The 14,215-nt window shown below is 50.1% G+C and overlaps 1 protein-coding gene across 1 annotated transcript in view; it reads left to right on the top strand.

The window, feature by feature from the left end:
• Positions 1-14,215, top strand: part of plxna1b (plexin A1b) — a gene marked incomplete at both ends in the record, with an annotated part of 150,113 nt that overhangs the window by 94,056 nt on the left and 41,842 nt on the right. Inside the window, 2 exons of the mRNA XM_080001597.1 lie at positions 516-720; positions 13,173-13,265. Coding sequence (XP_079857723.1) covers positions 516-720; positions 13,173-13,265 — 298 coding nt within the window. The remainder of the gene's footprint in view (positions 1-515; positions 721-13,172; positions 13,266-14,215) is intronic.

Genomic DNA, 14,215 nt, shown 5'->3' with positions numbered 1-14,215 from the left:
ACTCCGGCCAGTATCACTGACCTGCGCATACATGCAAACACATCATTACCCAACTGGTTTAGTGCACGCCCTTCTCTCCACACAATGAGAACATACACTGGAGTCCATCGTCCTTCCATAGGCAGTGATGATGATGTTGAGGAGCGCCCGGGGGGATGGTGTTTGAACCTTGTGTGAAACTCTCTTCGGCGTTCCCTCTCTGGGGCGTTAACCGGGGTGCCATTAAAATGTGGTCAGAAGCTGGAGCGCGTCGCGTAGCGCCCACGCCTCGGCCTTCTCTTTGCTTTGTTTCTCGTTGTGTTTTGTCACGGAGCCGGCGCTGACTCATTCCACCCCGAGCCCCCCGCCTCCCCCTCCTCCTGACACCTTCCATGTGTTTCTTTTCGTCTTAATTGCGTGAAGCGTCTTCTATTTCTTTATCTGGGTTCCACGGCGAGGTTGTCGTTTCATTTTACAGCTATCTGATTACTATCCCCTCAAATGGATGACCTATTTCCCCCCCCCTCCCCCCCCAGGACTGCCCCCAGATTCTCCCCTCCACCCAGATCTACATCCCGGTGGGGGTGACCAAGCCCATCACGCTGGCGGCCAAGAACCTGCCACAGCCCCAGTCGGGCCAGAAGAACTACGAGTGCGTCTTCCACATCCAGGGCGAGACCCACAGTGTCACGGCGCTGCGCTTCAACAGCACCTCCATCCAGTGCCAGAAGACATCGGTGAGTAATGGGGGACAGGGATATACTGTAGGAGGTGAAGCTGGGGGCATGAGTGAGCGCCATTTCGGGGGTAACGCCATGTGACTGCCATTGGACTTGACCCAATCAATATGTGGCTGACTCGGGACCCAAGTTGGGGGCATTAATGCGGTGAGTTTGTATGACGACCTCCATCCGCCTGCGACCCCATGAGGCCTTGGTAACGCTCATGCATAACTTCACATCGCGGACGACCTCCACACACCCGTCTGGTCCCGTGTGGGGTGGACGATCCGATGTGGTTTCTCCTCGCTGCGTGCGGCTCTCACACACTGAGCTCGTCTGAGTTGGTGTAGATGTTAATATTGCAGTCGATGGCCAAACCGATCAAGCTGCAGTACACGCTTTAGGAAAATAGAGGGATAACAAATCCGGCGACCGGCGTAATACATCATTCCTAACATTCATTATGTATGAGGCTCTCCAACGGAGTACTTGCGACTCAGCCTCTGGTTCTGCAGAGTTTTGTGCCAAATTATGCTGCGCCCAGTGATTTTTGTTTGATATAAGGAAAGTGAAATTCTGTGTTTGTCTGTGTCTCCAGAAGATCTAGGTGTGTGTGTGTGTGTGTGTGTGTGTGTGTGTGTGTGTGTGTGTGTGTGTGTGTGTGTGTGTGTGTGTGTGTGTGTGTGTGTGTGTGTGTGTGTGTGTGTGTGTGTGTGTGTGTGTGTGCACGTGTAGGTGTGAGACTTCAAACTAGCGTGACAGATAGGAGGTAGCCGGCGTTGTGCTTCACTGAGGCTGAAAATGTGAAGGGGAAGTCTGTCTCTGAAACTAGTTGGGACCGGATTGATCATGTTTACACCCCGACACTATTCCTCTCGCTCCCTCCCCCGTTGGCTCCCCCGCCCCCCTCGCTCTCAGCGTGGGGAGAACTCATCTTTTTTTTCCCTCCCCCTCTCTGTCATTCTTTATCCTGCCCTCCATTGCACTCTCTCTCTCTCTCTCTCCCTCTCTCTTTCCCTGGCTTCTCTGATGCCCCTTTCCCTCCCTGTTTCCCTCTCTCACGCCACCAAGTGAAAGCAACGGCTTCTATTGATTTTAGTTCAAATCAGAGTGTTGTACACACCTTGGTAACATGTCAAACACTGTAGCCAACCAACGGATCCGTGAAAAACAGCAACCGTCAGCGAAAGGTGTTTTGACTACAGTAACCAGCTCCAGCACCCCGAGGCGGGGCACACCCGTCACGCTTTCGTGTGCGGCATCGTCTCGTCCATCCCCTGGTTTTGTTTGTCAAGCGTCTGCGCATCCCGATGGCCGCCTCCCCGACGACCCGGCCTCCGTGACAGCCCGCAAAGCCGGCTGACGCCGCCCGTGTCGACGGTTAGTCGTTAGGCGCTGACACGCGCTAGCCAGTTGTTTGCGAAGGCCAAGCTAATTAGCTAGTGACGGGGCTGTCTCTCCGCAGAGATGTCTGTTTATTGACTGTTTGTTGTAGCAGCGAGCCAGGGCTAATCAGCCGCACAGCCCTGGCCCCAGCCGAGACCTAGATTTCTCCATTTGACGTCCACAAAGAAGACATGCTAGCAGCAATTACCCTTCAGCTGTCAGCGCTTAACCGTTGTTAGCAATTAGCCCTCCAGACTCGACCGCATGGTCAGATATTGATGAGACGCGTACATTTAGTCCACGCGAGGGGCCTGGCTCGGCTCGCCTCGGCTCGGCTCGGCTCGGCTCGGCCTGGCTCGGCTCGGCCTGGCTCGGCCTGGCTCGGCCTGGCTCGGCCTGGCCCGGCCTGGCCCGGATCGACGGATTGGAATAAAGGTGCCAGCCGCATCAAGCTCCCATTTAAAGCGTGATTCATTTAGGCTCGAATTTAGGATTATAATTATGTGTCATGAATTATTAGGACGAGAGTCTTATTATAGCGGCAGAGCCATATTTCAAAAGAATGAACATCTCAAATATTAGTTTATACATTTTTAGACCTTCATAACTCTGGGTTTTTTATGAGTGTGTTTGTCCCCGCCTTGACGCCGCTCGCTCAATTAATCATGTATGAATCTGCCGTGGAAATGGACTTGGGCTCATCTGCTATGCCGCGAACACACTTGCGGCCCGGCTGCGGGGGCACGAAGCTGCGGAGCGCTCAGGGTTAATCAACGTCTGCGGGCGAGTCCCGCTCGTGCGCACCTCCGCGTGCGCCTCCCCCAGGAAAAAGCGCCCGGGACTGTGCGTCCTCAGCTGTTTGAGTGTGTGCGCCTGCGTATGCGTGGGCTCTAACGCCACCGACGGCCGTCACCGGGAGGTGGCACGGGGGCCTCTGTTATAAGACTGGAGAACGCACGTGCCTGAGTTCTGCACGCGTTGCACATTGTATCTAGAAAAGCTACCGCGCGGCGTATCGGTATGTTATGGGCAAACGAGCCCACGCAATTGTTAGTGTACAACGGTCTGGGGGGAAAAGGGCGCTGAAGAAGGAGAGGGAACGTTCGCCGATGGGATAACGGTGGAGTCGTGAAGGACGGCCGGCGGGGGGGCGGGCGAGCCGGTGTTGAGGCGAAACTAGGATGGCGGCAGACAAATGAGAGGAGGCTGGAGGGAGCGTTGGCAAACTGGAGCGCGGTGGACAACCTCAGGGTCGGGGGCGAGTGTGCCCAGCGAGGGCAAAGGGGGAAACGGGCGAAGGGGGCAAAACCTCCCGAAGAGCATCTCCCCAGGCCGAGTCTCCTCGCCTTCACATCTCGCCACGGAGAGAATTCAACTTTCCGCAGGGCGTCCTGAAGTGTACATCGCCCGATCGTGATGTAGGTCGCATGACCCGCACATTACTCCTTTTACATTGGAAAAATGAATCCACTCAATACTCTGGTATGGTGTCCTCTAACAGGATACTGTCAATAACTAACTCTATACGTGACATACATGATATACGATAGTGTAACATCAGCTCCATGCTAACCTTGTTTGGTATTGGCTGTTCATACCCGCTAATGGGAGAAATAGAGCCCCTGCGGTATTTCTGTATTGGGTTACTGTACACACCCTGTTATTCCGAAGGGCAAAGAGCGAGACTCCAACCGAGCGACATAATGGAGAGAAAAGCTCTGCCTCTGACCTGAGACATTAACGCTCCAAAGGCCGTCGGGAAAAACAAATTATTGTCGGCCGCTCGGCCCGACGCGGCAGGGCGGGGCCGCCGCCACGCACCAACGGGCGACACATCCGCAAAGAGCCGATGTGAAAAGAAAACCTCGCCCTGCAGACCAAATCCCCCCAAAAAAACCCCATCATTTCCAAAAAGTGGGGAAAAACAATAGTGCCCCTGATGTCTGTGATAATCGTAATCGAAGGGTTAATCTGTCTGGCACACAATCCTCAATCCGCCAAAAACCGTCAATGGGACTTTGCATTTCTCTTGTTTACGTTCCTCCCGTGTAGGCTTAGCCGCCCAAAACTGTGGATCCAAGTTGGCGGGACAGCTATACGGCAAGCGGGTTAGGCTATAATTGGTTATAACTGCTTCATACATAATTGCGTTTCTTGGAAGCACATACTTTTTTAAAACCAGAAGCTGTCATTATGTCAGCAGCAAACCACCGTCTTCCCACGTCGTGTTCTAAAGTGGAATAAACACTTTGCGCTCATCCACCCTCCCCCCACAGCTAAGCTAGCAAGCTCCCGAGCTCTCAGAGCGTTCCGAGTCTCTCGCAGAGTGCGTTTTGGATCAAAGTGATCCAAAACGCACTCTGCTCAGGGTCCTGTACAGAACGAGTTGGCCCGAGAAAAATCCCAGATTTGTTAAAATGTGTAACGTCCACGCGGGTCATTACAAAGGAACAAGGCCCATGACTGCTGTTTGACGCCGTCAGCCGCTACCCAAACAACAGCCTGCCGTCCCGACCGCCCTTTCCTATTTGTTGACACCGAGCGGACGGCTTCCTGCTGCGCGGGCCAATCGGGGGCAGGGGGTCGGGGCCCGGGGCCAATCAGATGCCGGGGCTGAGGTCTGGGAAGTTTCAGGGAGCGTGCCAGACGGGTCATGGGAGCCAGTAAACACACAGATGCACGCCGACCCGGACACGCCTAGGGATGCGTACATGCACGCACGCACGCACATGTTGAGAGAGAGAGAGACAGAGAGAGAGACAGACAGAGAATGACCAGCTGACTGGGAGAGGGGAAGGAAGTTCTCAAGGATATTTGGATATTTGTATTATTTTTTGTTTGTCTTCCAACTCCTACCAACCTACCCCTCCTTTCTCCACATGCCTCCTCCCTGTGCTCTCTCTCTCTCTCGCTCTCGCTCTAACTCTCTCTCTCGCTCCCGCTCTCTCTCTCTCTCTCTCTCTCCTGTTCCTCAGCTTTTTGTCTCTTCCATTTTTCAGTGCACCCCACCCCTTTCCACATATCCCTCTTTCTTCCCGGAGGGTGGGAATGAGAGCGGACAGATAATATCAGCACAGGCCTTACACCATTACCTTCTGTCTGATAAACCAGTAAGCCACTCCATCACACCCCTCTCTCTCTCTCTCTCTCTCTGTCTCTCTCTCTCTCTCTCTCTCTCTCCCCCTCCCTCCCTCTCTCTCTTTCTCCAAATCTCTCTCCCTCTGTCTCGCTCTTCCAAAAGGGATAAAAAACATACTAAGGCAGTAGGAGAAAATGTAGTTTGGTATTGGATGGAACATTTAAGGTGTGTGTGTGTGTGTGTGTGTGTGTGTGTGTGTGTGTGTGTGTGTGTGTGTGTGTGTGTGTGTGTGTGTGTGTGTGTGTGTGTGTGTGTGTGTGTGTGTGTGTGTGCATGCATAGAGCAGCTGTTTGCTAACGCAGAGATGGGTAAGTATCAGGGGTCCTGATGGCATCCAATTAAGGCAGATAAAATGATGATGAATTGCAGTCGGCTTCTGAGACGGACTGTGTGTGTGTGTGTGTGTGTGTGTGTGTGTGTGTGTGTGTGTGTGTGTGTGTGTGTGTGTGTGTGTGTGTGTGTGTGTGTGTGTGTGTGTGTGTGTGTGTGTGTGTGTGTGTGTGTGTGTAACTCACACGCACGCGAGACAGGAAAGGAAGCGAAAGCAACAAAGGTATAGACATGAGGAAGCAAAGGAATATCGGGTGGGATGGGAGGGGAAGGAAGTGGGAGGCAAGGCGTGGAACCGGGATTCGAGAAGGAGGAGGGAAGGATGGAAGAGGGTTTGAGAAGGAGGAGGATGAAGGGACGGGCGCAGTTGGGATTATAATGAGAGCACATGGGGGAGAGAGAGAGAGAGGGAGATGGACAGTGAATAGATAGACGGAGAAAATGGAGGTATAGACGAGGGCTTGGGAGTCAAGTGTGTCCCCAGGGAGTGTGTGTGTGTGTGTGTGTGTGTCTGTCTGTCTGTCCGCAGGGTGGGTGTGTGTGTGTGTGTGTGTGTGTGTGTGTGTGTGTGTGTGTGTGTGTGTGTGTGTGTGTGTGTGTGTGTGTGTGTGTGTGTGTGTGTGTGTGTGTGTGTGTGTGTGTGTGTGTGTGTGTGTGTGTGTGTGTCTGTCCACAGGGTGAGTGTGTGCGTGAATGCGAGCCATGCCAGTCCGACCGTGCACGTTTGTTCCCACATGTTTTGACTTTGCAAAGACTTTGCAAAAAAGTCAGACATCTTTTTGTGTGGACCTTTTCTTACTTGATTTAAAACTAAGTGACCAAGGAAAAGAAGGGGGGGGGGGGGGGAGACAACCCCACACACACGGTGAGACGGGGCTAATGAGGGCCTGGGTGAGTGGGTGCAGTGGAGCATGGTCTGGTTTGGCATGGCCTGGCACAGCTTAATTAGATATAAACACAGAGCTGCCACCGCAGTCAGCCACGACACACACTGATACTGTTTTAATTGGCCCGTCGACACTCTCTCTCTCTCTCTCTCTCTCTCTCTCTCTCTCTCTCTCTCTCTCTCTCTCTCTGTGTTTTGGAATCAAGTTATAGATACTTTTGTGGCAATGCGTTGAAGTCACACTTTCAGTTTTGCTGTGTGTGTGAAGAAAGAGGGAGGAAAAGGGGGGTCGATGCAACAGAGATCCCTTGCAGCCTCGCTGCCTGGTTCTCGCAAGGTCTTTACAGTCCCATTCCCAAGAGAGATTGGCCCTTTCACAGGCTGAATTTTCATTTGAACTGATGCCTTGGAAGACACCTTCAGCCAATCAGATGAACGCATGACGTTACCACAGCCCACCACAATCGACAACACAATCTACGGCAGAGATGATTTGGGGATTTTCCCTGAATATCCGCCGAAAATATATCGGTTTATACTGTACATTAGTGGTCGACCGATTAATCGGTTGGCAGATTAATTGGGCCGATATTTTGGCATTTTGAGATTAATGGCATCTGCTGATACATGCACTCATAAGGCCAATCAACAAAAAATGTCTGAAGACTAGTATTGTGAAAAATATAGATTTTCCTATCCATATTGATTCTGATTATTTTAAACTGTTACGATACTCATTTTCCGCACTATGGATAGCAGCTGCTTCCTCGCTCTCTCTTCTCTCCGACAGCGAGTCACCTCCATCGCTGCAGAGCCCACATAGCCCCACCTCCTCTCACTCACTCACTCAGTCTTCAATGCCTCATTCATTTGTTGTGGTGTAAGTTCATTAAAGATGGCGAGTGCAGAGCCTCCAGCCTCCAGAACAGAAGGAGCGCTATTTGGAAATACTTTGCATTTGAAGCAAAACGTAAACTTAATGCTTTTTTCCTCCAGAATGTGCTGCACTGTGCAAGCATTCCCATGGGGATTTTACTGTGTTTTTATTTTAGATCTATTTATTTTTGTAATCTTGTTTTGTATTTTTGTGATCTATTTATTTTCTAACTTGTATGAAACAAATTTCTTAAACACACCAAGGTTGATTTTTAGTTTCGGTTCAATACGGGAGCGGAGCGCAGATCGCAGACGTCCCGATCACGGAAATCCACTTCCTGGAAGCACATCAACGCTTAAATAAATAAAAAACACGGCACATACAGCGGGTAATGCGGACATCAAGGGCACCCTCATAAATACGTCACTTGTAAATAATAAATCCTGCACTTCTGCAATGGGGACACTCTCTATTTCCAGAACAGAGTAATATGACCGCCTTTATTAATATTTATATTTATAATATTTATTTATTTTATCGTTTATAGTTCGTTATATTTCATTCATACATTTTTTTTTTACTAAGCTAGTTTTTGATTACCTATGGACATTTTTTAAGTTGATAGATTTTTTTATCTAAAATAAGTGCACTGCAGAGACAATGCAGACAATAACATTAGTGTTAAATTGTATTGTATTTTATCAGATGCGGAAGGAGAGCGGTAACATCTTAAAATCCAACAGTGCACACTGTTGTTGCTGTTTTATTGCTGTGATGACGTCTGTTTCTGCAAAAACCGATGCTGTGGCTTCCTCGGGCCCCCGATCTTCTTCGGGAGCCTCCATTGTCGTGTCATCAAGTGACACGCCTCTGAGAGTGACGGCAGCCTCCGATCGGTCCGTCACACGACTGGACAGGCTGAGAGGGACCGACCCCAGACCTGCGCTGTATGTGCAGGGTCTGGCACTCCCTCACTCCAAAATATCTCTCTATCCCTCTAACCCCCCCCTCTGCAGGTGTGTATTTGTGCAAAAAGTCGAACTTAGTCCAGTGTTGTGGGCAGGCAGGCTAATTATACCGATAATGAGCGGGTGAGAGAAGTGGGTGGGCTTGCGGAAAAGGTATTTTAACATTTCTGTGAATGGCCAAAAATGTGACTTGTTATTTACTCTGCGGTCCAGTGAGCTTACACAAGCTTAATTCGCTTACTGGTAAATAGGAGACATCGGCTATGGCAGCATTATTTTTTTCCCACAAGCCAGCACTTTTCCTCCCTGCGTTTGCCTTTATTTCCATGATTGAAGAATGAACGTGTGCATGTGTGTGTGCGTGTGTGAGTGTGCGTGCGTGCGTGCGTGCGTGCGTGCGTGTGTGCGCGTGCGTGCGTGCGTGCGTGCGTGCGTGCGTGCGTGCGTGCGTGCGTGCGCGCGTGTGCGTGTGCGTGTGTGTGTGTGTGTGTGTGTGTGTGTGAGATAAGCTGGGTAACTGGGCCCGGCCTTGCTCCAATCCTGTTAGCATTAGCGATTAGCGCCAGCTAACAGGCCCCTATTATGAGCGGGGGCTAATTCCCCATCGCCTGACCCCACACATAAAGTATATAGATGCACAAACATACACACACACACACACACACACACACACACACACACACACACATACACTGTATATAGATGCACACACACTTAAACACACACACATACATACTGGCTTAGCTATAGGAGGGATTACCACTTGATCCTTGATTAGGAGGCCATATCTGCCTGAAAGTTGGATGTTTTCTGGTGTGTGTGTCTGTGTGTCTGTGTGTGTGTGTGTGTGTGTGTGTGTGTGTGTGTGTGTGTGTGTGTGAGTGTGACCATAGTGTATTGGTGAAGACTGATTATACATTGACATATGCTGCTACACTTTTTATTTGCGCCAAGAGTTATCTAGAGGCACCAAACAGCGTTTCACTTTGGCCGTGGTTCATTTCTTCCCACAGCTCGTCCCCTGCTTCCTTTTCGCATGGGCCAACTCAGGCCTCATCCCTCAGATTGCCGTCAAAGGCGTCCGTCTCCCTCTCTGGACGTGATCCAGATGGACGGAAAATGTGTCTGGTCGTGTCGGGACGTAGTTTGTTACACCTGTCGTTGTCACCTTGAGGGGGAGAGGGAGCAGCAGACACTCACCTATGCTGTCCAAGGTATAGTCTCGCCCTAGGCCACGCTGGTATTTTTAGCCGCTGAGCGTGCGCACGCCATCAAAATGACTAATTATCAGGCCGCGACCCTCGCAGAAGGTACCCGATGTTCCGCCATACCTCCTTCTCCTCCTCACCTCCGATCCCGCTCTCCCTCCATCTATTTGCCCCAAATCCCTGCCTGTCTCCATTTTTTTTTTTAAACATTTTCATTGAGCAGTGGAAAGGCTGTGTGTGTGTGTGTGTGTGTGTGTGTGTGTGTGTGTGTGTGTGTGTGTGTGTGTGTGTGTGTGTGTGTGTGTGTGTGTGTGTGTGTGTGTGTGTGTGTGTGTGTGTGTGTGTGTGTGTGTGTGTGTGTGTGTGTGTGTGTTGCGTGCAAACCCCCCTGTCTTCTTTTTTTTAATTATTATTATTGTTCAGAAACTTTTCGACTAGAACTAGGAAACAAAAAGGAGTTTGTGAACTGTTCTTCCTTTTCACACATTACTGTGAGTTTACAGCTCACATAAAATCGATAACAGATGAGAACCCGTCACACACATGCATGCATGTTCACTCACACATGCATGCATGTTCACTCACACATGCATGCATGTTCACTCACACATGCATGCATGTTCACACACTCACACATGCATGTCAATGAAATATGTGTGTGTTTGTGTGTGTATTCCCTGGACACCGCCGTGTGCAATGAGGCCGGTGGGGTATGAAAAATTAATAAGCCTTTGGTGTAATGAGAGGCAATGGGCTTTAGGATCATAACCTTGTGTGTGTGTGTGTGTGTGTGTGTGTGTGTGTGTGTGTGTGTGTGTGTGTGTGTGTGTGTGTGTGTGTGTGTGTGTGTGTGTGTGTGTGTGTGTGTGTGTGTGTGTGTGTGCGCGCGCCCCCCCCCCACCGGCCTCTCTCATGTCCATCACGCACACATGCACTTGCACGTCTAAATATTCATGTCTGTGTTGTGTGAAGGTCCGTGCTCAGCCACATCCCAACATCCCTTCACAACATGGCCCCCCTGTGTGTTATAGTGCTGGCTGGCTGGCTGGCTGGCTGGCTGGCTGGCTGGCTGGCTGGCTGGCTGGCTGGCTGGCTGGCTGGCTGGCTGGCTGGCTGTGTGTGTGTGTGTGTGTGTGTGTGTGTGTGTGTGTGTGTGTGTGTGTGTGTGTGTGTGTGTGTGTGTGTGTGTGTGTGTGTGTGTGTGTGTGTGTGTGTGTGTGTGTGTGTGTGTGTGTGTGTGTGTGTTGTTTTTCACTTGTTATAAGTCCCTTCATGTGAATTAAGGGATGAGGACCAGGTACTGATTGGTCATTGGCTTGGCTTCCCATTGGTCAATCCCACATGGACACAAACATAATGTTCCCTCCGTCACATGTTTAGCTGATCCCCAGTTCCCAGGCAGACTGGGTGGTCTCCTGGGGCGGGAGCATTTGACAAAGTTCACGTGGTGTTGTCGGTCGGAGTAAATAGTTGACATAGACATCCATGCATCCTGTCCATCCATGGAAATTTTATTCTGGGTGAATGCACATACGATCGACTTCTGACCCTAATGACCTTCAGTCATGGATCAAGGACCCTGCATGTAGAGCACAAGTGCACACGTTGCATCATGTACCGTGGACACTTAGAATCAGAATGGGTTTTATTTTGGTCAGGTACATTTAGATATATGAGGAATTCTTCTGGTGAGGTTTGGTGCACTTTAGTACAGACCTTTAAAGATGAACAGTCGGGGGAAAAAAAGGAGAATAAAAATAATAATTTAATTACAAATAAAATGTAAATGTCAAATATATACAAATAGCAGAGTCTGAAAAGGTAGTCCGCAGCTAGACTCACCACCCCCTCCCCATCTATCTCTTCCTCTTCATCATCCATCCATCCATCATCCATCCATCCATCCATTCACCCCTCTTTCCATCCAACCACGAAGGTGAGAGTGTTGGATCTGGTATTAGAATCTTAGTATTAGAGTTGCTCCGGTTGCCTCTTCAGAGTAATGGCTCCTGAATGAGAAAATAACCAAAACACACTGTGGGAGACCCATACTGACTGGTACGAGTTTAGGGAGGGACACGTCTTTCTGGCAGCGGGGCGCCGACATGGCGTGAGATTTATTTACATACCGAAACGAAAAGGCTCGCTGGAAAAACGGGAACATAAAATACCAGGAATAGTAAGTGTCTCTCATTCTCTTTGGTTGCGTTCTGGTTCGCAGGCTTTTCCCTGTCCTGCACCACGACATCCCCACCGCAAAACAGAACCACAGTCCGACCAGTCAGCCCTCATGAGGCTGATCCGGCCGACCGGTGCAGCTGCGCTGCAGCAGGGAGAGGCCAGACCGTGGCTTAACCACGCCCCTCGTCTGCCACACACTCTTAAAACAAACATAGCGGTCACAAACACGAAAGATTAACCCTCAAGTAAGTACTCTAAGGGTCTGCCTTAAGAAATACTTGTGAGCCGTCTGCAAATATGCATAATTAATCAGCCGTCCCACACCACGGCTGTCATTTTCTTAATCCCCTCCGCGCTCATTTCGGCTTCTTTCTTCCTCTCTGATCTATATTTGAATTTCGCCATTGTGGCCGGCGCCGAGATAAGTCCCAGCGTGTCACGCCGGAGTGGGCGTTAAGTCAGACAGCGATTCGATGTGTCGGACCAGTAACCCCGGCTCGGGGCTTTCACGCCGGCTTTATCGCCGCTCCTATTGCGAGGTGAACAGTCCCACTATCTCTCGCCCCGAGGGCATCACAGATAGTGACCGTTTGCTGGTGCTGGAGTGAGTGAGTGAATGAATGAGTGGGTGAGTGAGTGAGTGGGCAGTATTTGATTGACAGGGGCAATAGACTGCCACGGCCTAATCTGCCGCCTGGCCAGCCATCACCCCCCTCATCAGCTACAACGGGCCTGCAGCCATATCGTGCAATGGGAGAAGAGGAAACCTCATAGCATCTAGTATCTGTGTTGATCTAGTTTTTATCATGCGGGGAGAGAGAGAGGGGGATATAGTTTCTGTGCCGGATGCATTTACAGATGTTGAGGCTGTTAGATTACAGCCAGTTTCTTATTGATTTACGGGCAAATTCTTGCCGGAGCCGTCGCTCGGTAATTGCCGCCGCTAACGCACCTCTTTCACCTTACCGCCTCTCAAGCTTGTTGTCTCATTGAGAACAATTCCATAAAAAATGATTAGACCGACTATGACTCAATTGCTTCTCAACTCTTTATTAGTTCAGGATGCAAAAAAAAAAAAAGGAGAAATTACACGAGAATATTATCTCACAGGATGCGTTGCTCTTTCCATTTATCACTTGAATGGAATGACTCACGCACCGGAGTGATGGGGTTCCCGATCCCTTTTAATCAGCTCGGCGCTCTGGCAGATGGCGCTGTGGATGTGCCTCGTATTAAAATCCCAACGTCGCCCGTCTTGTCATCGCTTTTTTTTTTTTTTTTTAATGGCCGCTCAACTCGACCAGCGCCGCCGGGGCTTCTTGACACTGCCGGCCGGCAGCTCAGAAACGCTCCCTCTTCGCCGCGGCTCCTCATCAAAAGTGACAGTAAATAACAAAAATCACATTTCTTGTGTCGCGCTCGGTGTTTAACAGTGCGTGCCGGACGTGCCATACTAATGGCGGCGGCGTTGTTTTTCCTTCCAGTACAACTACGAGGCTACGAGGGCAATGACATCAGTGACCTGCCGGTGGACCTGTCCGTGGTTTGGAACAGCAACTTCGTCATCGACAACCCCTACAACATCAAAGGTGAGTTGGAGCTTGGCGTTTTATCAATAAGCTTCGATGATGTAAGACGGTCGGTAACGACCCGTCCGACGTCTGCGATTTCATTACGGCCTTTTTCAGCGACGTCACAAGGGAATTCCATTGGGGAAAGCCAGGAGAGTTGAGAAATAATCTCCAGGTCTTGACGACAGAGTTCCCTCCGCTGCTTTTTCCCTCAAAAATGTGATTCTCGCCGAAATCCAAGTCCCTGCTTAAAATAACTGTATACAACTGTACATCTATATGTGAAATGCATTCCCCGGTGTGCGCCGCTTAACCAGCTCTAATGTTTCCCGAAATCCCCTGAGGATATCGATTTTATTGATTACAGCACGCACGCAGGCGCACACACCAGTGCCAGGGAATACAATATGGTTATATGGACGACGTACAGTTCTTTCTTTGTTATTATTCTGGCCTGCTCAGCACAGCAGGGGTGGGGGCAGTAACACCACCCGGTCCCGTCACCAGAGGGTTCAAGTTTGCATCTCACCATCTCTGACGGAGATTTAATAGAAATGAACGTGAAGTAAACGTCTTCCGCCGTCATCACACGTTGGATTGTCACCATCCCGACGCGAGGCCACTGGTAAAAGACGATAGCGTCAGTTGCCCCCGGCAACCCGATTTGGAACGTTGTCAACCATTCGTGTGAACTGGTTGCCCCCTCGTGACCATTCTTTACAAACATAAAAAATAAAAAGAAGCGTGGTACACCTCCCAAGGTTTACGAACGTATTTCTGCTGCTGCATTGATTTTCCATTTCAATAATGGTGAAACAAGTATTACGTACAGTACCTATGATTGTTATCACTCAGTTATTATATGATCAGAATTCGGCAACTATGCTGGTGCTGGTAACGTGGCAACAGCTTCCAAAAGTTGGTGGCGGGCCCTGGTTTAACTTTTTCTCCTGCAGGCTTTTCTTACT

The sequence above is a fragment of the Zeus faber genome (genome assembly GCF_960531495.2).
Source record: "Zeus faber genome assembly, chromosome: 5".
Taxonomy (NCBI): Eukaryota; Metazoa; Chordata; class Actinopteri; order Zeiformes; family Zeidae; genus Zeus; species Zeus faber.
The sequence above is the reverse complement of the archived record's forward strand: the minus strand, read 5'-3'. Positions and strand labels throughout refer to the sequence as shown.